The 24,718-nt window shown below is 54.3% G+C and overlaps 9 protein-coding genes across 9 annotated transcripts; 7 read left to right on the top strand and 2 right to left on the bottom strand.

Annotated features, from left to right (window-relative positions):
- Positions 1–47: 47 nt before the first annotated feature.
- Positions 48–3,832, bottom strand: BO80DRAFT_356140 (aquaporin-like protein; the record flags this gene model as incomplete). The annotated part of the gene is made up of 7 exons (XM_025715781.1): positions 48–631; positions 687–876; positions 1,731–1,800; positions 2,380–2,469; positions 2,939–3,161; positions 3,213–3,517; positions 3,567–3,832. Coding segments are annotated over 7 exons (1,728 nt in total), but the record flags the coding sequence as incomplete, so codon positions are not given.
- A 2,624-nt stretch (positions 3,833–6,456) lies between these two features.
- On the top strand, positions 6,457–7,070 carry BO80DRAFT_87485 (uncharacterized protein). Its single transcript, XM_025724878.1, has 2 exons — positions 6,457–6,488; positions 6,553–7,070. Exon 2 carries the CDS (start codon positions 6,626–6,628, stop codon positions 6,944–6,946), a length of 321 nt encoding a protein of 106 aa, XP_025575080.1. The 5' UTR covers positions 6,457–6,488; positions 6,553–6,625; the 3' UTR covers positions 6,947–7,070.
- Positions 7,071–7,666: 596 nt separating this feature from the next.
- Positions 7,667–9,790, top strand: BO80DRAFT_502163 (uncharacterized protein). Its single transcript, XM_025724309.1, has 2 exons — positions 7,667–8,324; positions 8,408–9,790. Exons 1-2 carry the CDS (start codon positions 7,744–7,746, stop codon positions 9,750–9,752), a joined length of 1,926 nt encoding a protein of 641 aa, XP_025575079.1. The 5' UTR covers positions 7,667–7,743; the 3' UTR covers positions 9,753–9,790.
- Positions 9,791–10,875: 1,085 nt separating this feature from the next.
- BO80DRAFT_425185 (uncharacterized protein) lies at positions 10,876–12,037 on the bottom strand. The gene is made up of 2 exons (XM_025719457.1): positions 11,528–12,037; positions 10,876–11,451 (listed from the first exon to the last, which is right to left on the bottom strand). Exons 1-2 carry the CDS (start codon positions 11,671–11,673, stop codon positions 11,349–11,351), a joined length of 249 nt encoding a protein of 82 aa, XP_025575078.1. The 5' UTR covers positions 11,674–12,037; the 3' UTR covers positions 10,876–11,348.
- A 420-nt stretch (positions 12,038–12,457) lies between these two features.
- Positions 12,458–12,749, top strand: BO80DRAFT_445067 (uncharacterized protein; the record flags this gene model as incomplete). Its single annotated transcript, XM_025721471.1, has 2 exons — positions 12,458–12,547; positions 12,630–12,749. The coding sequence occupies 2 exons, from the start codon at positions 12,458–12,460 to the stop codon at positions 12,747–12,749; spliced, it is 210 nt and encodes a 69-aa protein (XP_025575077.1).
- A 26-nt stretch (positions 12,750–12,775) lies between these two features.
- Positions 12,776–13,857, top strand: BO80DRAFT_382035 (Zn(II)2Cys6 transcription factor domain-containing protein). The gene is made up of 3 exons (XM_025716870.1): positions 12,776–13,038; positions 13,095–13,192; positions 13,256–13,857. The coding sequence occupies exons 1-3, from the start codon at positions 12,943–12,945 to the stop codon at positions 13,800–13,802; spliced, it is 741 nt and encodes a 246-aa protein (XP_025575076.1). The 5' UTR covers positions 12,776–12,942; the 3' UTR covers positions 13,803–13,857.
- A 625-nt stretch (positions 13,858–14,482) lies between these two features.
- On the top strand, positions 14,483–15,513 carry BO80DRAFT_87347 (alpha/beta hydrolase). Its single transcript, XM_025724877.1, has one exon. It carries the CDS (start codon positions 14,681–14,683, stop codon positions 15,431–15,433), a length of 753 nt encoding a protein of 250 aa, XP_025575075.1. The 5' UTR covers positions 14,483–14,680; the 3' UTR covers positions 15,434–15,513.
- A 316-nt stretch (positions 15,514–15,829) lies between these two features.
- BO80DRAFT_87332 (uncharacterized protein) lies at positions 15,830–18,231 on the top strand. The gene is made up of 5 exons (XM_025724876.1): positions 15,830–15,962; positions 16,031–16,414; positions 16,475–16,980; positions 17,051–18,076; positions 18,148–18,231. The coding sequence occupies exons 1-4, from the start codon at positions 15,944–15,946 to the stop codon at positions 18,074–18,076; spliced, it is 1,935 nt and encodes a 644-aa protein (XP_025575074.1). The 5' UTR covers positions 15,830–15,943; the 3' UTR covers positions 18,148–18,231.
- Positions 18,232–18,708: 477 nt separating this feature from the next.
- BO80DRAFT_475229 (uncharacterized protein) lies at positions 18,709–23,020 on the top strand. Its single transcript, XM_025723202.1, has 2 exons — positions 18,709–18,724; positions 18,778–23,020. The coding sequence occupies exons 1-2, from the start codon at positions 18,722–18,724 to the stop codon at positions 22,900–22,902; spliced, it is 4,128 nt and encodes a 1,375-aa protein (XP_025575073.1). The 5' UTR covers positions 18,709–18,721; the 3' UTR covers positions 22,903–23,020.
- The last annotated feature ends 1,698 nt before the right edge of the window (positions 23,021–24,718 follow it).

Raw genomic sequence — 24,718 nt, 5'->3', positions numbered from 1 at the left:
GCTGGTACACCCAGACACTGGGCGGGATTCAAACCTGTTGGTTGTCATTAGCAATTGCACTCCAAGGGACACTGTAACTGTAACTTACTCGCACCAGGATACCCCTGCCATAAGAGTCTCGACCCCCAGAAGACAGCCTCCGTGGCAATGCCCACTACCCATGGGGATAGAGCATCTCTATACATTCTTCCCGATCTTCGATCAACAGATACTGCCAACACGACGGCAATCAGAGCAAAGCAAGAGATGGTCTCGACCAGATAAGCATCGCGTGTAGATACCCCCTCCACACCAAAGCACCCTCTCACAACAAACTCCGTACCCCCGTATGCTTTCCGTATGGCCCAACCCGCCAGAGTACCACCTATCGTTTGACCCACAATGTATAAAACCGCCCGACAGCAGGATATACCCTGGGTAAAGTACGCCGCTAGTGTGATGATCGGATTCACATGGCCGCCGGTCGAGCGCGCGAAGGTATAGATGATCAACGGGAGGAGGAGCACGTTCACGAGAGTGGCAGGTAGGAAGCGGACCGAATCGAGATTGTAGGGGGGGTCGAGGCTAGCGTTGCCGGGGGGGAAAGGGCTGGTTGATACCCAGTTCAACATGAAGGTGTACATCATGCTTGCTGTTCCTAGTTAGCGCTTGATGTGTCCGCATCACTCAATATGGGCCGCGCTCACCGAGACATTCTAGCACCGCGCACCCCCATAAGCTGATGCTTGTCCATCTCTCTAGATGGACTACCCCGGATGTTTGTGGGGAGTCTATCTGCGGGATAGTGCTCTGCATCTGGGACGCATCGTGCATAGTCTTCGCGTGGCCGACTGGCATGACATCGTACACACGCCTCTCACAAGAAGCATTTTCCGTCTGAAGTACCATCGTGTATAACGATCAGACAGTAGCAGATGAACAATCCTGGCTGCATCGACAGTCAAGTATGCGGATGCTCGGTAGCCGGCGATTGCCGATCGGGTGAAAGTGGATCGCTGATAGAGAATCCCGTTATGCTAGGGTTATCGATCCATCACAAATCGGAATGACAAGCCTATACCAGTATCCCGTAGGATACTTATGGTTCTTGCAGCTGTCTCAAATGTCGGCTTTAGGCCTATTCGGTTGTTCGGTAATAGATAATAGGTCACTCACTTCTACTTAAAATTAGACCACTGGTCGAATGGGCCTGGTCTAGCTAGGCGATTCTTAGTATGAGACAAGATGGGGATGACCTGCCATCTACTGCCATGACTGCTACCATCATCTATTAGTTTCATCGATAATTTAAATATCTCGACCGATCATGTAGTAGGATAAAATATGCGTGAGCGCTGGCACCCATGCGAACCCCTTGTATAGCCATCCCCCAATTACTCAGAGCCTACGCCAGCAAACCTTATGAGGATGACGCTTTTCTTGCCCTGACTCACAAAGAAGCCATCGAGATCATCATGAGCTATATACGCCTCGTCACCCTTTGTCGTCATCATGATATCCCGTAGGGCGATACGAAAGAGAAAAAAAAAATCCAAACCGCATCCCTCACAATCATCTCTCACAATCATACCTCACATCCATACCTCACATCCATACCTCTACACACCATACAACTACAACCATCATTACAAGATGCAAACCAATGCATACGGACGCCACGACTGCTGGGTCTGCGGCTGGCCTTTTGCCTCGCCCAAGTCTCTTATCAAGCCATATGGCTATACCAGCACCGTAAGACATCCCCATCCCCATCCCCATCCCCACAAACCAAAGCTAACATACTCACAACAGAATACCTTCCTCGCCAGCTTCGGCCTCCTAGACAATCACCCCCTAAACGAAACCGAGTACCAGAACGAGACCGAGAACAAGAATGAATCCATCTTCACCCACCCCCCCAACCAACTCACCCTCTGCGAAGCCTGCAGCTCGGGCATGTACGATCCCCTCGCATGCGGCTTATACATCCTCCCCTCGGACCTGGACTACTTCATCAATTTTGAAAAAGAAGATCAAATCAGACGATCCACCTCCCAGCCCAAAGCAGGGCGAAAAGTCCCCTCCGCGCAAGACTATTCTCTGCATCAGCGCAGACAAGGGAGTCTGACGTTGGGTGATCGAATGGGTCTGTATGATCTGATCCATATTGAGCGGAAAGGAGGCGTGAAGTATGTAAGAGAGATGGGGGAGTGGGCGGGGGAGCCGCTCTTTGCGATTTTGCGCGCGTTGGGTGTTTTGGTTTCGCCGTGGGGAGGGTTGGTGGACAGGGGGGTGATGAGGAAGTTGGAGGTGTTGAGGGGGTTGTATCTTTTTGATGATGGTGATGGTGGTAATCTGGAAGATATGGAGGATGCTGTGAAGGAAGAGGATGGATTCGACTTGGATGGGGAGGTTGTGGGGCTGGATTTGGATTTGCGTGCTGGGTCGCCGGTGTATTCCCCATCGCTGGGATCGCAGGATGAGGAAGATCTGGACTCGCTAGCGGTGGAGTCTCCCTTTCAACATGGGTCGAGACTGGCGACGATTCAGGATGAACAGTTGACATTGGAACAAGCTTGGTTCTTATAGTGGAAATGCTGGCTGTACGATTGGATGAATAGTATGGTGGTACTGGAGATTTCTAGCTGTATGTTGAATTACAGATCTCGCAGAGCAAGCAGTGCTGAATTGAAGCCATATATAACCGAAAACTATAAATACAGAGTGATATCACAGAAACAAGTCGCAGAAACAGTAAGTGACAAGGCGCATGTGTTCGCAGAACACTGCATACCCTATCGTCAAGTCAAGAAGAGAAACGAAATATCGACAACCCCGTTACCAATGCCAATCCAAGACCCCAGCTATAGCCATTAGGTCGTGTCAACGCTTACGTGATATACCTTTGTAGTCAAAGTTAAATATATCACTGCAGAGAACCTGGCGAGCTTAAGTGCACTTGGTGGCAGCCGTGGTCCATCCAAGGAGACGGTTGGCAATGTCGGAGGCGTAGCAGGAGGTGGCAGCACCGGTGGTAGAGACCAGGTTGTCGGTGCTCTCGAGGGAGTAGGCACCGGAGTTGTAGAGACGGGCAGCACGGTAGAAACCGGCGACGGTGGTGCGGTCGGCCATGTTGATGAGTTGAGCGAGACCATATCCATCAGCGTAGGCGGTTCCGATAGCTGAAGGAGTTAGCCAAGAAGTCGGGCAAGGAGAAGAGGGGGAATACGTACATCCATCACGGATCATCTGGACAATCTCCGCGTTGGAGCAGGTGCTCTTCTGCCAGCAGGTACCGGTACCCTCGTAGCTCTGCATGAGACCCGGGTTGCTCACAGCGTTGGCGGTGGTCTTGACACGGACACAGCCCTTGGATTCCTGCAGAACAACGGCCAGGATGAAGCGGTGGTCGACCTTGGACTCCTTGGCGACCTGCTGGATGGCGGCCTTGAGGTCGGCAGTCTCGGTCTCCGAGTTGTTCTCGCCCCAGCCGTTGTTCTCACAGGACTCGGAGATGATGTCCTTGTTGGCTTCCCACCTAGGATGGGTCAGTAATGCACATAAGGTAAGAAGACATGCGAGCGTACATTGCGTCAAAAGAAAGCCATTCGGACTGGGCGGGCCATCCGGCGGCAGTGGAGCCGTCGCCGGTGTACAAGGTGTAGGAGTTCTGGGCGGTGCTCTTGCCCTGGGAGTTGTTGATGGTGCTGACAGCCAATGCGCTGACGGTCACGACGGCGCTGGTGGAACGGGAGGCCAAAGCCTCTCCTCTCTCGGTGACCTCCAGGGTCCGAGTTCCCAGCGGGGCAGCGGCCACGAGACCAGCAAGGGTGCTGACAGCAAGGGTCTGGAAGGGTTAATGGTATGTTCTAGATTCCATGGTGTGTGCGTTGGGGCTCACGTTGATGACCTGAGTGAAACGCATCTTGAAGAAAATGTACTGGTATGTGGATAAAGATGGACAAAAATCAATGAATGTGCTGCAAAGAGCAAAGAGTGTATGTGTGTGGGTTAAGGAATGTGGTGAAGCTAGTCAATAGCTTCAAAAAAACTGATAAAAAAAAAGGAAGGACTGTCGAAATCGACTTGAATCTGTGAGTTGCTCTGCTTGGATAGATTCATTTTGGAGCAGCGGACTGGCGCCCTTTATACTGGATTGCCGGAATGAATCCTCCACCTGGTCTGGGAAAATTCGTGAAGGATGGCCACCGGCCCCAGTCCGCAGTCGGTTGGAAGCCGCTTGGGAACGGTGGGCTCCATGACATGGGGGCTTAAACGAATCACCACTTGTAGACGGTCATCACCAACGGCCCGCACACTTGGCTACAAGCTGTGGGCTGACGTGGGATTCTCCGAGGTGAAGATACAGCAATCAGGTTTGTCCATTGCCTGTGAGAACGCATCTGAGAGGTCCATTCGACCGGGCCAGATGCAGGAACCTAAGATCGTGCGGCACTGGACCGATCACACAACTTCCCGGGGGGTTTTTTTCCAGACCAGTAGGGTGGAAGATCCTCCCAATGATGACCGACACTAAGGCAAGAAAAAGCCCGAGAACCCATGTGGGCGAGGTTGACGGAGCAAAGCACAGCAAGCGTCCGCGTTGGCTGGCCCGATGCGAGCGATCATTGGAGGAATCCAATGTCACGGTTTCGTACCCACGAACCAGTCAGAGAGTCGCAGTGGCCAACGCTCGTGCTCGTAGGGGCCTCCATCGGAGGGGCATCCGAAGTCACCGTGACAGAAACACGCCATGATTGTGCGATTTCACATTTCACTGTCAGGCAGACATGTTCGGGCTGAGGCCGAGCTAGTGCGGGGTCGGTGGCCCTCCTTCTGAGTCAACCTCACCGACTGCAAAATTTGACTGGAAATACACCAACAAAGCGATACAATGGCATTCACAGTTTGTCATATGCGTGTCAGTTGGTTTTCTCCGGTGGCTTGCATTGACGCGCTCAGGGGTTATTGACATACGCTGGTAACCCTAAATGCAGAATTTCCCGAGGCACAGCGCCACAACTTACTCGAAGACAAAGAAACCCTGTCCGACGCTGCCCTATCTGGGTATTCAGCGCCGGTTCTGAGCACGGAAGGGGCCGGTTTCAGCTTGCAGGGACGAGCGGTGTTTCAGGTTGAGGTGGTGGCGATCCAATCTGGGGGCAGAGATCCGACTTCCCCTCTTGGAGACTTTCACCGAACGCCTTGCGCTCGACAGCTGAGATGGCGGACCGGTGCTGCGCCGGTGTAGCGGTGGGGCGATGCTACACGACTCCCCTCGCCGAATGGTGGTGCTTCGCTACGTTGGTGCTCAAGCTAGGGCATTTTCCGTTAGTCCCGGATCGGAGCATCCTGACGCTGTCCGGCGGCATCCCCGACGAACTGGACTCGTCTCTTCGCATCTCCTCTCCGATCCACAACCATCAAAGAAGAACATCCACCGGCGGGATTGTGCAACAAGCCAGAGATTGCCCTCCAATAGATCCAACTCTGTCATGAGTCATGAGGGGTCTTTCGGCCCGGAAATCTGGCTACGTCATCATCTCGACGGTGATGTTGGAACCTAGTTCCTCGCCCCAGATTGTGAAACCAAGAGCTCGTGGCCCCTGGACAATGCATTTGGTAAACTACAAAGGAGGTTGCATTTCCGTCTCACAGCCTCAAAGGATGCTGTAGAAATTCCCCTGTCAGCGGAAGTCCGCCCCCAACATGGGCAGCCCCCATTCGCCGGGAACATCGTGACTGAATATGCAATGCAGGGACGGTTCGTCAGATGCTTCGGTCGATTTGGAAATTCGTCTGTTCAATTGTTGTTATTAGAGGAGATAATATTCTGCAGGCTCCTGTGGCATATGCAAGAAATGATATGGGGTTAGCCACACTAGCATCGGACCGAGCTGGCGACACCAAGATCAGAATGGGTTTGCGCGATAGCGTCTCCCTAGCGAACCAACATGTCATCAGGCGAACCGATGTTCCTGGCCAAGACAGAATAGACCCAAGGATCGCATAGTCCTTCCAACATGGCCCGATCGACTACCTGTGGCTGTGCAGTCTGTTATAATTTGTCATAGGGGTTCGTGTGCCGCACTTAGGGGCTGTTTTGTTTCTCGCATCCAACAATTGAAGTACTATGATCAGACCCCCTTATCCAACACATTCATGACTGAATAATCCTCGACCCTAATGTCCCTTCCCTCGAGGCCTCCGTTTGACCGACTGGCTCGCACAGATACGGTTTGTCCCTGGCTATCCATGCGAATTGTATTCCAATTTAGGAATATGTTCGACGAGGCAGATGCCACAATGCTGTTATCGGCTTGGAACGTGCTTTATAGGCTGCGTTGGTTGACCGGCAACGTTCGACAATGAAAAAAACAACAGCGATCATGACTGAGTCGAACGGTACTATGTGACCTGAGTGAAACATCCTGAGCATCCGATCTAGGCACCTCCCATTTTCTCTGCTGAAAATTGAGAAACATCTCCAGATTCTTTGAGCTACAAAGGTTTGCCAAAATGTGATTAGGAGAGTCCTATCCCCAGAATGTTCGGAGCTGACAACTGTCTAAGAAAGCAATGCTATAGTGATATCGAACCGGGATGCTTCAAAATAGTCGAACCAGGGAGTGCAACTGTGGCCAAGATGGACGCATCCTTGCCGAGATGGCCTCTTTCTTGTTCTTCGACTCCGATTCTTCTTTCACACTGCGTGGCCACAAAGACAAGGAATGACGGACACAGAATCGGGATTCATTCAAGGTCTCCGTCTATTCCATCCCCTTTGAGAACTCCATGTTCCTATGATATACTGCGACCGTCACAACTATTCCCGGAAAAAAACAGAATGATCATGGGTTTGCTCATTGGATGTTTCACTGACCATCTCCTGCCTTTTATCTATGTTCATCCCGACGAAAACAATCCTGGTGTGCATCGCACTGCTGGTGTACCTCGAGAACACTAACCTGGCCAGCAGCATAACTATCAACAACAATAAGGAAGCGCCGGTCAGATACCTCAGACAGCCTCATGTCTCTCAACAGCTTATCCATAGAGACTGGCACAAGCGGATGCTTTGTGCCGTTGAGGATGCTTGCAAATGACAAATCTGCTCTCTTTCCTGCCCTTCATGCACTGGGCTAATCTTAGTTGGCATGCTGTACTAACAGGAAGCTGTACAGCGATGACAATTCCCACAATGGCGTGTTTCCTTCAACAGCGATTTCTCGATTTGCAGATGACGCTGCGGTCGGGCGATGGCGCCATAGGAGAACCTTGAACAACTTCTGTGGAGGCAGTGCGGTCCAAAGACACCTCTAACACCATCAGGGTCACCAAATTCCTTGCATAGGTGCATGTAACACTAATCGTAAAAAATTGTGTGCTTGAAGTATCCGTACTGCATAGACTAACCAGTAACCAACGGCAACGAAATCAATCCTACGGCTACAACTCCCACAAATAAAACTCCCAAACAAACCCCGGTCGGAAATCTGAATAGCAGACATAAATCTCAATGGCTATCCGGCTACCCAATCTCCACTGCCAGATTGACCCAAGTTAGCACCCCACTTGCACCACTAGTCCAGTCTAAAGTGACCCCGGCCCATAGCCCTAGTGTCGTGATAACCGCTCAGCCTCGTGTAGCACGGGCAACGGTTTGTCCTTATAAATGCAGGATCCCATGTCGTGATCCTGCTTACTTTTCGATTGTTTATTCAGTCAGATCATTCTTGCAGGGCATCTCAGTATCCTGTCATCATGGCGGGATCTGAGGCCTTTGTCTCGGTCCAGAACGACCCTATGTCCTCTAACCAGGCCGAAAAGGGCTCCAAGAACAAGGAGGTCGGAATCACTTCCCATCGGCTGATGATCCTCTGGAGTTGGTTTCTTCTCACTGTTCCTCTCACTTGTTTGACCGCCGTCTTCCTCGCTCTGGTCTTTTCCTACCGTATCGGAAAGGGTGACTCCGGGTATGAGAGTCTCTGGGAGGGCTTGACGTTGGATCTTTCGGGCGCGTACTATGTCAACATGAACTCGAGTGTTCTCCTGTTCGTGACGTCGTGGTCTAGTTCCCTGGCACCGATGTTATCAGGCTTCCTCATCACCCTGGCGTCGTTTCCTATCGCCAGACGCTACCTCCAGGATATCCAGAACGGACATTTCGAACGGCTGCCCACCCCATACCAGCTGACCCTCATGATGAAGTTCTTTGATGGAGGCACTCTGGGCGCCACTTGGAGTTGGATCGTCTATGTTGTCTCATGGGGGAAGAAGCGCCAGCCTCAGACGAAGCCGCTGACTTCGGCTGCCTCGGTGGCTCTCCTGGCAACACTCTTAGGGTAAGTCCGCCATCCGATGTTCCCTATCCACGATACCCCCCCCCCCCGTCATATGCAACAACCCTAACAGACAAATGGTATAGAGCACTAGTTTCCGCAGCAGACACCTGGCTCCATCTAACGACCAAAACCGTCACCTTCACCCGGGCCTCGGTCGTCCAAAACGAAGTAACCGACTACAGCTTCGGCCTGACCCCCCAATGTCTCAAGGGCAACAACTCCGTCGCCGCCCAAGAAACCACCCTCTGCAGTGTGTCCATGGCCGTCACGGGCCAATTCCTCGCCAACGCCACGGTCAGTCTCGGTGTCTTGAACAACGTCTCCAGTTTCGCGACCGTCTACGATTATACCACCGAAGACGTGACGATTCCGGATGATACCACGGATAACGCGACGGGCTATGACTACGTCTCCCAGTCCGCGACGTATAGTTATCTGGGTCTACCGGAGGGGACACTAGTGAACCGCGACTGGGAAGCCACCACGTACGGAGCGCGTACGCAATGCCAAATGATTTCGAAACAATGCAACCTAACCGAAGTGACCACCTCGCTACGATATAACTGCTCGAGTGCCTTTGCCGGATTCATCGACAGCACGGAACTGATCACGGGCTTCTTCACCGACGAGACCATGACCGACGACATCAAAGACAACGAAGTCTCAAATTACGGCACCGGAAACCCATTCTACTACGCCCTAGCCGGCGTGCTGAGTACCTCCGGCGGCGCGGTGCCCAACTCGACGGATTTCGTTCAGAATGAGTCCGGTGTCTATGGGTATGTCATGGGGTGTAATACTACCATTTATGATGTGATTTATGGGAATGCCAATCACTCGTTGGTGTATTTGTCCCCGACTGCGAGTAATACTTCTGTGTCGAATATCTTTCAGACGAGTATTTCGCAGACCGTGGATTGGGAACCCGCGATTGAGTTGGAGATTGGCGCTGCCGCGTATAGTTCGACCGGACAGGGGTTTGCGGATCAGTTGGCGGCGGAGTTTAATCGGGTCATTATGGCGCTGGGGGCGGGGGCGTTGGAGGCCAGACCGGCGTTTGCGGTCCAGCAGAGGGAGAGTTTGCTCGTGTCGAGGGTGCCGATGGCGCCGTTGTTTACGTTGGTGGCGGTCAACTTTTTGTATGTGATTTGTGGGTTGGTGTTTGCGGGTTTCGCCTTTCGGGCTGCGCGTCGTGAGGTCCCCGATATTCATGCCCGGTTTGGCATCAGTGGGTTGGTCGCGGATCGATTTGAGAATCCGGGGTCGAGGCATAATACGAATTCGGTGGATGAGATGTTTGAGGAGTATGCGGGGCAGCCGAGTCGGAGGGTGGCTATTGAGCAGGGGGAGGAGGGGGGCGTGTATACCTACAAGACGTGGGAGACGGATAAGGGGAAGTATACAGCGGTGGATGTGCATGAATCATGAGGGTTAGTAAGTGATAGAATGGAATTGATGATTTAACCATGTGAGATGCATCGATTGAGCAAGGTCTCTCATTCCTACCATAGTAGAGTATAGAGTACAATGGGTTCAAAGACCCCGTCATCGCACCTGTCTACGGAGTACTCCGTACTTGGTGGACACTTAAAAGACCCCTCAGCCCTGAGCCAGAGCCCTTCATCGTGGACGAACAACGACGATCGGCTATACCCGTCACCGACACCCTTCCGGCCCACTTCTCGGCTCCTATGATTGGCAGACTCGCTTACCCTGAGTGCACGAAAAATTTAGTCTCTTCCTTCACACTCTCCCACCCAATCATCACTCCCTTCACCCAGCAGGATCGCTCTAAGGGATCTAAGCCTCATCCCTGGGTGCAACCCTGATCGATTCCCTGATTTCGAGGCAAGTCAGCCTCGCGGTCTACGATAGCCTCCCTCTGGGTTAGTCTTCGGTCGGGGTGTTTGTTTTGGTGGAGCGCGCCAAGATAGGGTCTGCAAGGCTGGCGGTTGTACCTTGAGGCATTGGTGGGTTAGTTGTTGTAGGATTGTGTGGGTGGTCATTGAGCTAGCTGGGGCTGTGAGATACGATTCTGCTGTGATGGCATGATATCATTGGTTGTGTGTGAGTGATGTCTTGGAGGAGGGTGATTTTTCCCTCAGAGGGTTGGATCTTCCTGATTATCTTTGTTGATTGATCGTATGAGCCATGTCTCAGAGACCACTCGCGGCCCGTTATATATCATCCTTGGCATCCCCGTCGAAGATAAACAACCTTATCCGTGGTTGAAGAACCCTATTCTGCTGACGGATCTCCCCGCATTTAATCAAGCTCGATGGACATTAATATTAGACCATGGCACAGACTCATTGTCGAGAGAAATTCAGGCAAAGAGCAAAACCACAGGGTGTCCGGAGCTGGACGTGCGTGGGTCGGCTGTTTTCCGGATCAAGTTGTCCCACATTCCAGGACCCGCATTACACTCGAGGCCAGATCACTGGTTGCCCGGATACTAGTATTGCTATTTTAAGAACCGTTGGAAAATTTCCCGTCGGCCATTCCAGGGCTCCAGGTAGTTTTCTAGAAAAGTCATGGAATGCTGATCAGTGATCGCACGGCAACCGTGAGAATCCGGCTGCCATGCCTGCGGTGTTTATTCACTACTGTTCAGAACGGTCGCGTGATTACAGAGTAAGTCCATCAAGGGCAAAGCGCTGGTCGTGGCATTCCCTAGTCAGTACAGACCAATGGGTGCCCGCCGCAATTGATATGATACATGGTAGTCGGAAGGCCACATTCGAGACAGAAAGAAAATCAGCGCAGCGCTAGTGGTACATCTTTGGTTCAGCCAGTGAAGCCCATGCAAGTGTGGTATCGCGAGCCGGGTGGAATAGATTCTTGCAAGAGATAAGAAAATTGCTGATGGCGATGATTGAGTGACGAAAACCAAGACCCAAACTCCAAGAACCGTCGAAAGAGAGGAAAGAGATGATGGAGCCGAGCCAGAGGAATCATTGGTAGCTCAGCTCCAGGGGAATATCGTCGAGAGTGGTTGCAGGAGGTTTTGCAGATCATCCGTCGTCATGCCTCATTCCATTCCCGAGTCGCTGCTGCTTCTTTAGCATCTCGTTGTTTGTTGCGCCAGAGGAAAAAGCAGCACACCGAACATGCTGCCAGGAAGATTCTGGGGACCGCCATTAGTACATCCTGCTGTGTGGGGAGGACGTTCGAAGATGTTCGGCAAAACCGCCAATACTCACACGCCAACGATGATGCCCGGGACGCCGCTCTTGAGAAAGTTACTGACGGGCTTTTCGCCGGACGAGGAGTCGTCACTGCGTGCCAACAGTGGCAGCGTCAGAGCCGCAGCTCGTCTGGTGAGATGAAGGGCGTGGGATGACTCCATTGGGGAGGGGTTCTTGCTATGCGAGTTCCGGGGAACGGCAGGCAGGGCCGCAGGAAAAGACGGAGAGGGGAAGATAAAAGGGGACGTGAGGATCACGTCTGGAATCGCATGCGCCTCCCTGAAATGGGATAAGACATTGTCAGGACTAGTGCGCCAAGCACAGACCATCAGGGGGCATGAATGCGGAATGCTGTTTGGTTCCTTTGCCCCTGGGCGGTTTGAGATACGGCCGGGAATAGTTTCATCCCCTCCTTTGCCCCTCACGGGGCCGGCCTTACAACCCTTCGTAGTGTTCGTTGGTTTCGAACTGTAGCAGAATTGGATGTCAGACAGATAAATCAACTCTGTCTGCCCGGGAGAGCTGAGCCTGGTGTTCGAGCTGATTCTCAGCCGCAACCTGAAAATTTGGGGCTTTACCCCTGACATTCCCGAATAGGCAACCGTGTTTCACTGCCGGTGGGGCCGGTGCCTGGGTGCCTCAGGCATAATTATCTCTGCCCGGCCTAACCATTTCCGGCCCGGCCAGCCCTGGGTGTGTCCGAACCGTTGCAGAGCCGATCCCCGATCTTGAGGATTGGCTCTTGGGGAATGGGAGAAATGGTTGCCGACAAGGGAATGGAGGTGATAGAGACCAGTGGAGCCGCCCGGATGAGGAACCACACCACACTTGGCACAGGTGTTTGTGTGACTGCCCTTGGCCCAACCTTAATTCAATTGGCAAAAGACAACTGCACAAGTGCTAAAAAAAGCCAAAGTGTGAAGGCTCCAGGGGATGGGTCCCAACATGGCACGGCAGAGCAAGAGCCGAAATGACATCAACGTCTACGAAATTCACCCTGACCCCCAGAGCCTAGAGCAGCAGCCCTTGGCTCAGGTGGAACTCTTTCGGTCTGCGTCCTGGCTGATTGGACGACCCCTGATCCGATGCAGGTCCCAGTCAGTCTAATCGATCACAGGCGATGCTAGCCGCCGAAGCACCGATCCGTGCACCAGGCAAGTTAGATCCGCTTACTGAGCATCGATTACTACGGCGGAATTCGTGCAACAGCCCCGTCCGATTGGGTCTGCTCAAGTGAAGCAGTCACTAAAGGCTTTAAAACTGGCTGTGTAGCGCGTCCCCCATCCCGGTTTTCTCATAGTCAGTCTTGTGAAGGCACCGTTATACGGACTGCGAAAAGAGAAAACGATCACCCATTGCCGCCGCAGACTTTTGAAAAGACGGACATCTTGGGTCTTTGAACAGTAAATCGCAATCGGTCGCATCGGAAAATGACCACTCTTCCGCAGCCCCCTCCTTCCAGTTCAGCCGATTGTCGCAAACGAGTCTACAAAGCTTGTGACCGTTGTAGGGTCAAAAAGGCCAAGGTATGCTGGGAGCTGAGCCATCCAGGAGCTTCAGTCAATATTTAACGCGTCTATAGTGTTCTGGGCTCCGACCTTGCGTCCGATGTAAATCGGACAATGCCATTTGCTTTTACGGTGCGGGACATAGGGCTTACAACAAAGCGTATCCGACAGGGTAGGCACATCTGGACGGATCCTCGATTGGGCAAAGACGCTGACAACATATGGTGGCCATAAGATATGCGGAGGCCCTGGAGCAGCAGCACGAATGGCTTGTCAATGGTCTGCAGCAGCTATATCGGCGAATCCGTGATGGAGAAGGCTGGCCAGGGGGCCCTGCGAAGCTCGATCGTTATGGCCATCCCTGCGCCAACGAACTTCTCACGCAGCTGGGTGTTCTGGACGCGACAAAAAGCGAGAATTTTGAGGAGGACACAGGGGCGATGCAGCAACGTCTCTGGAGAGCGAGTACCGTACAGGCCACCGTTCGCTCCGAGAGTGGCCAGAACCCCCTGGATCATCCATTCTGCTTGGCAAGCCCGCTCAGCAGGCAGCCGCCCTTGCCTCCGGATTGCATCGCCCCGTCCAGTGTCTGGCCGTCTAGTCAGATGTTCGCTCTTCCCGTAGACGGAGACGGGATCTCCACGCCGATGCCAAACCCAATGCTGGGGATCACGGAGATTCGGAACACTCCAAACGCCGACTTGGGATCTAATTATACCGGCGGGGTGGACCGGGGGCGCCACACTAATGCTTCCATGGTATTTCTGTTCGAATCACAATGATTGCGCTTAGCCTAGTTTTGCCCGGATTGATTGGCGCCGTATTTCTCAAGCCACTGTAAGCGATTAGAACGGGTCCCTGTCATTCCGAGCCAGCATAGCACCGCCACCCATATATATCCACCATCGCCGCACAGAAGGTCTCTGAATTCACAGACTCCGGATCAGATATACCAGATCCATATTTAATTTCCAAAGAGTTGTGTGTCGCCGTTCAGGGGCGCGTGGATCGCGAGATGGCCTATTGCCTGTCCCGACTCCCACACTCTCTGATGACTGCCGCATCTACTAGTGCCATTCGCCCTCAACATGCAACAAGAGAAGATGGTGGATGGTCCATTCTTGTTCTGTGAAGAGCGGCTTGGTGGTTTTGGAACATGACACCTGTCACCCGCGACACTAACATTCCACGCGCTGGAGCCCAGACCCGATTCTGTCGTGGACATCGATGCTAGGAGGGGTAACCCCGGTCTTCTTTTCGCCATTGATCGCCCCGAACCATCTACCTGAACAGTTAATCGGATAGACCAGGCAACGAATCACATCCGAGCTAGAAGAAAGAAACTTTGATAAATCCGGTTAAGCCCGAAGCTTAATCCGGAAACTATCTCCTTCCCCGCACGCGTCCTGCATCCAGGCCACGATAACTCGGGTCCGACTTTTGACCATGGCCCAACTCCCGCAAGAGGAGGTGTCGATCCCCTTCTTCATTGAGTTTGACGCCATCTTCTATAGCCCCGCGGCTTCTGGACACGTGGTACCGTAGAGTGACCCGAGCGCGAAATCTGCATGCGTATTTAGATGCCGACCACGCGCCCCGCGGTTGCCTGAGCACCTGCCAGATCCAATTCTTCATCAATCTGTATTCTTGGAGCCCCAACATGACATCTTTACCTACCCTCCTCTTTGTGCCGGGTGCCTGGCACAGCCCGGAATCCTACCGCCGCGTGGTCGACCAACTCGAAGCCGTGGGCTATGAGTCGGATCTCGTCCACCTCCCGTCCGTAGGCCCGGCCCAGCACCTCCCGGACTTTTCCGCCGATGTGGTCCACATCCGGGGCCATATCCAGCGCCTGGTCGATGCCGGCAAACTGGTCGTGGTCGTGGTGCACTCCTACGGCGGAATTCCAGCCAGCGAAGCGGTCAAGGGCCTGGACTGGGATACCCGGCAGCGAAATGGCCAAACCGGGGGCGTGGTCCATCTTTTCTTCTGCTGTTCCTTCATCGTTCCGGAAGGGAAATCCCTGCTTGGTGCCTTTGGCGGGAACGACTTGCCGTGGTTCAACATCTCCGAGGATCAGCTCGAGGTGTACCCCGACCAACCGGATGAAGTCTTTTACAACGACATGTCGGAGGAAGATGTTCGACATGCCGTCAGCTCTTTACGGCCGCATAGCTACCGGACGTATCATAGCCCCTGCACCTATGCGGCCTGGAAGGACGTCCCCAGCACTTATCTTTACTGTGTCCAGGATGCCGCGATCCCTCTGGCAGTGCAAAAAATGATGGTGGAGGAGTTGGCGGCGGGATATCCTGTCCGTACGGACTTGATCGACGCTTCCCACAGCCCATTTTATTCAAAGCCTAATGAGGTCGCGTTGGCGATTCGGAGGGCCGCTGGCGAGGCGGTTTAATGCGCGGATACCCGACGATGGCAAGGATGAGGTTGTATGGGAGTGTGTGTGTGTGTGTGTGTGTGTGTGTGTGTGTGTGTGTGTGTGTGTGTGTGTGTGTGTGTGTGTGTGTGTGTGTGTGTGTGTGGAGACCGGAGTTGTGTGTCGGTAATCTTAATCTTAGACCTCTATAATGGCCACCGCTTCATTGAGTGTAGATAACTCCTCAGAGTATAAATTAGAGCAGTTATTGGGACACTTTCCCCTGGGAGAGCTGCCGGACTCCTCCCCGATGCAGGAAGAAGACAGAATTGCTGGGCGGGGGATTAATAAGCCATCCGCCAGAAGTCCCTTCCCCATCCCCTCGGAACCCTTTAAACCCTCGGAATCCTCTGGCAGATTTCTGGCAGATTTCTGGTATCCTCCAGCGTCACTCCCTCCAATCTCGGCTCGCTGCCTCATTGTGCCGGATCCACCCACCGGCGGAATTGTATTGGAAAGGGTTTGACAGATTTACCACCACCATCACCAATGGACGGCTCAGAACCATGTACTGTCGACTCATCCCCTACCTTGTCTTCGCCACTCAAGTAGCAATCCCACTGACGGTGAACCTAGATCGGGAGCCCCGGAAGCGGACTCGCATTGTCCAGGCCTGCGAGCAATGCCGCGCCAGAAAAGTCAAGTGCAACGGAGAGCATCCCTGCCTTGCCTGCTGGCAGCACAATCAATCGTGCAGGTACCAAGAAGCCCCGCGCACCAGAGGGCGTTCCTCCAAAAGGCTGAAACCGAAGGCGCCCACTCCGCTCTCTCCTGGGAATCCGACTTCTACCTCGTCCTCTCTTCGCGGGAATGGCATTGGCGACCGGAAAGTGGCGTCAACGTGTACCAGCAGCGATCGAGGACCGGCTCGCTATAGCCCGGAGGAATATCGTCAGCAACTGGAGCTCCGAGCGGGGATCGCGGTGTCTAATCGCCAAACGGGATCCTTCCAGTTCTACGGTATGTCTCAACGACCTGTCCACCACCCGGAAAAGCGCATAGATGACTGACGACGATCAGGACCCTCGTCGCATTTCTGCTTGATCCAGCGCATCTACCAGCGCATGAAGCGGCAGTCGCATGGAAGACTCCTGGACGCGCCCAAGGCCACAGATGCGACCGGTATGGGGGAATCGGGCTTGGAGCGGTTCATGTTCGCCGCAGGGTCGGCGGCTCTTCGCCCTTTGGGCAGCTCAGTGGACTCGTTCCTGTCGAAGGACATGGGATATCAGTTCATCGCGGCCTATTTTACCGTCATTCATCCCCACATGCCTGTTCTGGACCAAGGGATCATTACCCAGTTGTGGGATCAGCTGTGGGATGCCCCAGCTCCGGGGCGCGAGATGAAGTCGAAGGATCTGGTCTACATGACGCTGGCCCTGGGCGCTCGAACCATGGCGCGCGAGGACACCAATCGTGCACAGATGCTCGATAACTGGGCGGACCACTTCTGGGCCCAATCCAATGACTACAGCATGTTGTTCCTGGAACCTTCCCTGAAAGGTATCCATCTACTACTTCTGAAGGTAGGCTGGTGTCGGATTTTGAGTAGCAAGCCCCCATGTTGCGAGTGACTGACAAGGGCGTTTGCTTTAGGCCATGTATGCTTTCCACGGGATGAGGCCCAACGACGCCTATCTCTTCCTGGGGCATGCGGCGCGGAGTGTGCTCGCACTGGGTCTCAATCGCAGTCAGGTCGCGAATGGCCCCGGCGCCATCACGCATAAGCTCCGGGTTACGTTCTGGTCCGTATACTACTACGAGCGGCTGTGTGCGTTTTTTACCGGTCGTCCATCGGGCTTCTTGGACATACACATCGACGTGTCACTTCCGGAAGACACCACCCACAGTAGCCGCACTACGCTCCTCGACGCAACTAGGGGCGACACCGATGGCCCGTCGACAGAATGCGCTTTCCTGAGGGCGATGGTGGGGATCGGGCAATTAATCGAGAAGGTGTCCAGCGAACTGTTCTCCTTGGCCAACGTCCAGACACTCTACAGCCAACGGAAGGTGGACACTGCCATCCTCGAGTGTGATGCCTCCCTACAGAAAATTCAGCGGACGCTGCCTCCGTACCTGCACTTCTTCACCCGAGACCGGCCCCGGAGCGAGCTGTGGCGGGAGATCCAGTGCGCACATTTGGGCCTAGCCTTCCACCTGATCAAGATGATGATCCGGAGACCGGCCCTGGTGCATTGCACAGTCGCCCAGGCCCAGGGTCAGAGCCTCGCGGAATCGCAGACGTTGGAGGACCTCCAGCCCTCGATCGACCTATCGATTCAATCGGCCAAAGAGATCATTGACATCGCCCACAGCGCGATCATGGATCGGGCGACGTGTATGCGCAACGATGTATCGGTGGCCAATTATATTGTGTCGGCGTGCGTAACACTTCTCTATCACGTCCTGGACCCGCTCACGGTCGAGCATGCGAAAAACATCTTCAGCTCGGTGGAGCGCGGGATCCACTGCCTCGATCAGATGGAGCATCACGGGCCCATGACGGAGAAGGCGCTCAGCATGGATATCATGAAGTGTGCGAAAGATGCCCTGCTGCTCTCCACGATCGAGAAAAGCCTGGAGGAAGAGATGACGGACAATTTCCCCTGGTTGAAGTAGGTTGCCCGCCCCACCCCAGCGGCAGTGGGAGCCTTCGTCAAGAACGCACCGCTAACACGCGATTTGGACAGTGAGATCTATCTGCCCGCCAAGCCGGGAGAGGTTTTGGATCCCATCGACGAACCGATTGGCTATGTGCCCGAGGTCATCCCCGAGCCGCCCGAGCAGCAGCTTTCCGACGGGAATAACTTTCTTTCGGCCAACATCTCCGGCGTCGATTACATGTCATACTGGCTGAATGGGGATCCTACAGGGCCGGGTATTTCTCATTGTCTGTCTTAGAAAATTAGTAATGCCAATATTTGCTGCTGGTGGTGGTGGTCGTCTCCGAACGAGCTCGGAAGCAACAGCAATTCCTTTAGGGTTCCCACCCACCGAGCCAATCGGAAGGCCCGGGTGCATCCGAACCGGCTCGGAACGAACAGCAAGAGACACAGTGACCCCCCTTCATCGTGGACAAGTCAATTCATGCCCTACAGAGCGGTGCTGTCGTGGATTATCTAGCAAGATGGATGTCCCAAGTTATAAGTCCTCGAACCCCCTGGGTCCCTCACCTTGTCTGCATCGCCTTTCTGAACACGCTTCTGGTGGGCGAAAGCTGCTAGCCTTGTCGCCCTTCACCCTTGCACATAGCCTGGTGGACCAATGGTGATCGCCCTGGATATTCCAATTCCGGATCCGCTCTAACCCCGTGGCTATAGGAGAAAGCAGGCAACGCGAGCGAGACCCGGACGCCCTCCCCGATATACCGTAGGGATGGCCGTGCCCTGGGGGTCGTCTTCGAGCACCTCAATGTCCTCGGAGTGGCTGCCGGGGTCGATGGCATTACGACCCTCCCGGCCATTATCAGTACGATCCTGCAATGGCCCGTTAAAGCCATCCGTCAAGTCACCGACAACCAGGCGACACCGACCACCAAGATCCTCCACGATGCCAGCGGGGTTATCTTCCCTGGAGAGTCCATGTTGGTGCTGGGGCGACCCGGAGCCGGCTGCACAACCCTCTTGAAGACACTGGCCAACAACCATGGGTCGTTCGTCGAGGTGCACGGACAACTGGGCTATGCTGGCCTCTCGAGTGGGGAGATGGCCGGACAATATCGATCGGAGACGGTCTACTCGAGCGAGGAAGACTTCCATTTCCCCACCCTGTCCGTCCAAAACACCATGGGGTTCGCCCTGGAGCTGCGCAAGCCGGCCAACGAGACCCGGTCCGACGCCGAGTTCACCCGGGACATGACGGAGGCGTCGCTCCAAGCTGTCGGCCTCTCCCATACGGCCAACACAATTGTCGGAAACTCGTTTGTTCGCGGGGTGTCGGGAGGAGAGCGCAAGCGCGTCACCTTGGTCGAAGCCCTGTCCGTCAATCCAGTGATGGCGTCCTGGGATAATCCGACTCGCGGCCTGGATAGCTCCTCTGCCACGGAATTTGTGCAGCTGATCTCCTCCTTGGCCAAGGAGACGGGTATGAGTAATGCTGTAACCATGTATCAAGTCTCCGAAAACATCTATAGCTGCTTTGACCGGGTCACGGTGCTCTACAGTGGGCGGATGATCTTCTGTGGCAAGACTGCTCAGGCCAAAGAGTACTTCATCCAACTGGGCTTCGAGTGTCGCGACCGCCAGACGACTCCCGACTTTTTGACCGCAGTCACTTCCCCAGCGGAGCGTCTGATCCGGAAGGATGCCGTGGGGGTGGTCCCCACTGACCCGGATGGTCTGGCACAAGCGTTTCGAGAGAGCCAGGAGTACCGACAGCTCCAGGAGGACATCCAACGATATCGCACCGAGGTGGCCACCGATGTCCAACTGATACAACGTTTCCGAGACAATGTGCAAGAGATCCGCTCACGCTGGGTTCCTAGACAAGCCATTGCGCCCAACACTCTCTGCAAGCAAATCCGGATTGCTATCTGTCGGTACTACCAGTTACTCTGGGGGGACAAGCGCACCTTGTTGACCCTAATGATCTTTGTCATCCTGAATGCGGTGCTCAATGGGCCTGCCTACTATATGGCTCCGAAGAACGTGACGGGATCGTATGAAAAGAGCAGCGCCCTGTTCTTTGCCCTGATCTACTTTTTCTTAAACGCGATGACCGAGGCGATCTCGACGGTCAAGTCTCGCAATATTCTTCTGAAGCAGGTTCAATATGGGTTCATCCACCCGAGCGCGTTCGTCATCGCGCAGACCATTGCGGATATTCCGATCGCCTTCGTCCAGTGCCTTGTCTTTTCCTGCCTCTACTACTTTACTATTGATCTTCAACGGACTGCTTCTGCTTTCTGGATCTTTGTTTTGATTGTTTTCACCCATTACGCGACCGTCCAGAGCCTGTTCCGGATGCTGGGTGCTTGGGTCCCCAACATCTCCCTGGCCCTGTTGATGGCCGGCAGCGCCTGCCCCGTCGGCTTGCTGTATTCCGGCTTTGGTCCGCCACGGCCCACCCAGCACCGATGGGGTTCCTGGCTGCGTCGAGCCTCCCCGTCACCGTATGCGCTGGAGGCACTGATGGGGAATGAGTTCGCCGGCATTGCCCTCACCTGTTCGGATAGCGAGATGGTCCCCTCAGGTTCCCTGTATACGCAGCTTCAATATCAAACATGTAGCATCCCCGGCAGTGAGAAGGGCCATCAGTCCGTGGCGGGTTCGGTGTACCTCGCCGAGCATTTCAGTTACACGCGGAGTCATCTATGGCGCAATTTTGGCATCATCCTGGTCTTCTGGTTCCTCTATACGGTCTTGGGCAGCATCGGGCTCACCCTCATGACTCGCGAAACGGGTGGGTCTCACAGTCGCACTTTTAAGCGCTCCAAGGGTCGTGATGAGGAGAGCCAGCCCAAGTCTGCCCCGGCCTCCTCGGCCTCATCCTCGACGCGGACCGTGTCCGCAGCTTCGGAGTCGGGGTCCACCGAGACCAACAGCGTCGGCGGCGCGGGAACATTTACGTTTGAGGATATCAGCTACTATGTCACGGTGGACGGTCAAGAAAAACAATTGCTGCGCAGCGTGAGCGGATACGCTCGCCCCGGGCAACTTACAGCTCTCATGGGTGCCTCGGGGGCTGGAAAGACCACGCTCCTGGACACACTTGCCCAGCGCAAATCTACCGGAAGGATCGAAGGGACGCTACACTTGGATGGTGCCCCCCTGGGTCAGACCTTTGCGCGTTCCTGTGGCTTTGTAATGCAACAAGACGTGCACGAGCCCAATGCCACGGTTCGGGAAGCCTTGGAGTTTTCGGCGCTTCTGCGCCAACCGGCTCATACCCCGGACGAGGAGAAGCTGGCTTACGTGGACTATATCATACACCTGCTGGATCTCGAGGACATCGCCGAGGCCCTGATTGGGAAGCCGGGAGATGGGCAGCTCAATGTTGAGGAGCGCAAGCGGGTGACCATCGGAGTCGAGCTGGCCGCCCGGCCCAGCGCGCTCTTGTTCCTCGATGAGCCCACGTCCGGTCTAGACAGTCAAGCTGCGTTTGCGTTGGTCGAGTTTCTGCGTCGAATCGCCGCAGAGGGAATTCCGGTGGTGTGCACCATCCATCAGCCTTCGGGGGTGCTCTTCGAGATGTTTGACCACGTCTTGCTTCTGGCTCCTGGGGGTCAGACGGTGTACTTTGGGGAGACAGGTGACAAGTCTTCCCAGGTGGTCGCCTATTTCGGTCAGTACGGCGCTATCATCGACAGTCAGGCGAACCCGGCTGAGTTTATCCTGTCCACCGTCACCTCCAAGGAGGCAGGGCCTCAGGACTGGCCGGCCATCTGGCGCGAATCTGCCGAGCGAAAAGCCTTGGAGGCAACCATCCGGCAGCTGAATACCCGCACCACATCTGGCCGAGGAGACCTCAACACCGGGGCCCAATATGCCCTGCCTCTGGGGGCTCAGATTCTGGCCGTCACCCGCCGCCATTGGCTGTCTGTCTGGCGCGACGGCATGTACACCTTCAGCAAAGTGGCCAAATCCCTGTTTGTGGACATGTTCATCGCCTTCAGTTTCTTCAGAACTGGGTCCTCGGTACAAGGCATCCAGAACCATATGCTCGCCATTCTGCTCCTCTCGTGGATCATCCCGACCACCTGCGCCGACCTGCAAGACATGTGGTTCCGCAAGTGGGCCATCTTCAGCGCGCGCGAGAAGAACGGTATCTACGACTGGAAGGCTTTGCTCACGGCCTTGGTGGCCGTTGAGCTTCCCTGGCAACTCGGAACGTACACGCTGATCTTCTTGGCCTCGTACTGGACCGTCGGCTTTCCCAATGTCTCGACTATCTCGGGGCTCAACTACTTCATGTGGCTGCTCCTCGCCATCTTCGGAACCGGGTACTCGCAGCTCCTCGCGGCCCTGTTCCCCAATGAAACCATGGGTGGTTACGCCAACTCTCTCTTCTGGGTTATCTTGATGATCGGCTCCGGAGTCCTCACGCCCCACGCCTACATGAATGACTTTTACCGCCCCTGGCTGTTCTGGGTCGATCCGATGCGGTACTTCTTTGGGGCTACCGTTGGGACTGTCCTACATGACCTCCCGGTCGTGTGTCGCCCGAGTGAGCTCGTCTCGTTTGATCCGCCCCCGGGCCAGACTTGTGGCCAGTATGCCATGGCGTTTTTGGAGAGTAGTGTTGGTTACCTGGTGAATGGCAACGCGACGGCGAATTGTGAGTACTGTGCGTACTCGGTTGGGGATGAGTATTCCGATACTTTGCAATTCTCGTATGGTCAGCGGTGGTGGAACTGGGCTGTGTTCTTGGGGTTTTGCTGCACTAATATCATCTTGTTGTTTGGGATCGTGTGGTTCACCATGGGGAGGGGACAACGGCGTGTTTGATTGAACAGAGATAGTTGCTGGGGGATCTTCTAGCGGGGTCTTTTTTGTTTCGGGATTATACATTTAGACTAGACTGCTTAAGATAAACCGTGCATAGAGCAAAATTATAGAGAGGTGGATAATATATGTTCGGCCAGATGACGTGCCTACTGGTGATATTATTATGAGCCAGATCCCCTGGAAGCTACAGCAATGTGCTCAGCGCCAGTTGTAGTCCAAGAATCGTGGAAGTGTCTGTTATTTGCCATGCCACAGCATTGGGGGTCTTCCGCCCCAAAGGGAAGTTGGAGTCTCCAATTTCTCCAAATTTGGAGAACCCCACACGAGGACCGACTCATCTTCGGAAGCATTTCCCAGAAACACCTGGAAAAAGCGTGAACCATAGTTTCATTAACAAGAACTCTTCGCTGGTAAATAAAAAGTGGCAACAGATCACTTCCCAAAAGATCTTGTCCGATAAAGTTGATCGATACATAGTATAATTCAAGGTACCCGGACCAATTGGTCCACCTCGAACCGATCTCAACAAGTGATAAGGCTAACTCCGAAATACTCTGATCCTATTGCTATTATCACTTGTTCCTTATCTTGTAGCTCCTTGAATATCATATCTCCTGTAGATCACCTGCGTCGCCAACGTGCAAGCCGGTGGAAAGGCCTTCCCCGGACAGATGGGAATCTACAGTGACGCCCACCTACCAGGACTGACTCGCATCGCCAATACCATCCGCCAGCATGGGGGCATTTCATCCGTTCAGCTACACCACGGCGGTATCCGCGTGGATCCGTCCCTCAGCCGCAGCACCCCCGTCGGTCCATCCGACATCCCCGGTGTGGCGCGTGGCTTATCTCTGAAGGAGGTAGAAGCAACACGGCATGACTTTCTCGCGGCGGCATTGCGCGCCCAGAAGGCCGGGTTTGATGGCGTGGAAGTGCATGCCGTGTTCGGATGGATCATGATGCAGTTTCTCTCCCCGGACTTTAACCTCCGGACTGATCACTACGGTGGTAGTTTGGGGAATCGATCCCGATTTCTGTTCGAGATCATCAATGGTATCCGCGCTGCCTGTCGTGGGGATTTTAGATTGGCTTGCGGATCTCCATGGAGCGGTACGGTGTGTGTCACTGATGGACATCCGCGAGATAGCGGCACGAGCTATTCGCGAGACTACTGATTACCTTGACCTGGCAGTCTGGGACTACCGGAAGACTGCATTGGAGGCGCCATTTGCTGGTCAGTCCTTACTGAGTGTCTTTACTGGGCTTCCGCGTGCGTCGGTTCGTGTCGGGGCGTCCGGGCATGTCATGACTTCTCAGCAGGCGCCGGAGGTGTTGGATGCCGGATGCGATTTTGTGATGACCGGGAAGGCGGCAATCCTGGACCCGGATTTACCCCGGCATATTGGGGAGGATCATACGTATCGTGCTCCGGCGTTACCGGTGTCGAGGGAGTGGCTGAGGGGCTCAGGACGGAGTGAGCGGTTCATCGATTACATGAGAACCTGGGAGGGATTTGTATTGGACACTAAATAGGCCTGGGTGTTTCAATCAATAACTATTGAATGTTCGTGGTCCCTTGAATCGGGATTTATCCTAAACTTCGTCAAACTGCCCGATTGGGTTTCCGATAAGATCGGGCCCATGATAAGATTGTGTGTCTGATAAGATTGATTCCTGACCGCGTACCGGGACTGTACCTGAATTGTCGCCTCATATATTTCAAGACCGTTTGACGATCGTTTGCGAGTCCAAGTCTCAGGCATTCGCAGTCCCACTGTCAAAGACCGAGGTACGTGGCGGTAGGGGAGAAACTTAA

This window comes from Aspergillus ibericus, assembly GCF_003184845.1.
Source record: "Aspergillus ibericus CBS 121593 unplaced genomic scaffold BO80scaffold_20, whole genome shotgun sequence".
Classification (NCBI taxonomy): domain Eukaryota; kingdom Fungi; phylum Ascomycota; class Eurotiomycetes; order Eurotiales; family Aspergillaceae; genus Aspergillus; species Aspergillus ibericus.
This window is presented reverse-complemented; position numbering and strand designations above follow the sequence as displayed.

Coding starts and splice junctions, on each gene's coding strand:
- BO80DRAFT_87485 (XM_025724878.1), top strand. CDS start 6,626: ATGGACGCATCCTTGCCGAGATGGCCTCTTTCTTGTTCTTCGACTCCG.
- BO80DRAFT_502163 (XM_025724309.1), top strand. CDS start 7,744: ATGGCGGGATCTGAGGCCTTTGTCTCGGTCCAGAACGACCCTATGTCC. Junction 8,325..8,407: donor CTCCTGGCAACACTCTTAGG/GTAAGTCCGCCA, acceptor CAAATGGTATAG/AGCACTAGTTTCCGCAGCAG.
- BO80DRAFT_425185 (XM_025719457.1), bottom strand. CDS start 11,673: ATGGAGTCATCCCACGCCCTTCATCTCACCAGACGAGCTGCGGCTCTG. Junction 11,452..11,527: donor CCGGGCATCATCGTTGGCGT/GTGAGTATTGGC, acceptor GGCGGTCCCCAG/AATCTTCCTGGCAGCATGTT.
- BO80DRAFT_382035 (XM_025716870.1), top strand. CDS start 12,943: ATGACCACTCTTCCGCAGCCCCCTCCTTCCAGTTCAGCCGATTGTCGC. Junction 13,039..13,094: donor GTAGGGTCAAAAAGGCCAAG/GTATGCTGGGAG, acceptor ACGCGTCTATAG/TGTTCTGGGCTCCGACCTTG. Junction 13,193..13,255: donor AACAAAGCGTATCCGACAGG/GTAGGCACATCT, acceptor GGTGGCCATAAG/ATATGCGGAGGCCCTGGAGC.
- BO80DRAFT_87347 (XM_025724877.1), top strand. CDS start 14,681: ATGACATCTTTACCTACCCTCCTCTTTGTGCCGGGTGCCTGGCACAGC.
- BO80DRAFT_87332 (XM_025724876.1), top strand. Junction 16,415..16,474: donor GGGATCCTTCCAGTTCTACG/GTATGTCTCAAC, acceptor GACGACGATCAG/GACCCTCGTCGCATTTCTGC. Junction 16,981..17,050: donor TCCATCTACTACTTCTGAAG/GTAGGCTGGTGT, acceptor CGTTTGCTTTAG/GCCATGTATGCTTTCCACGG.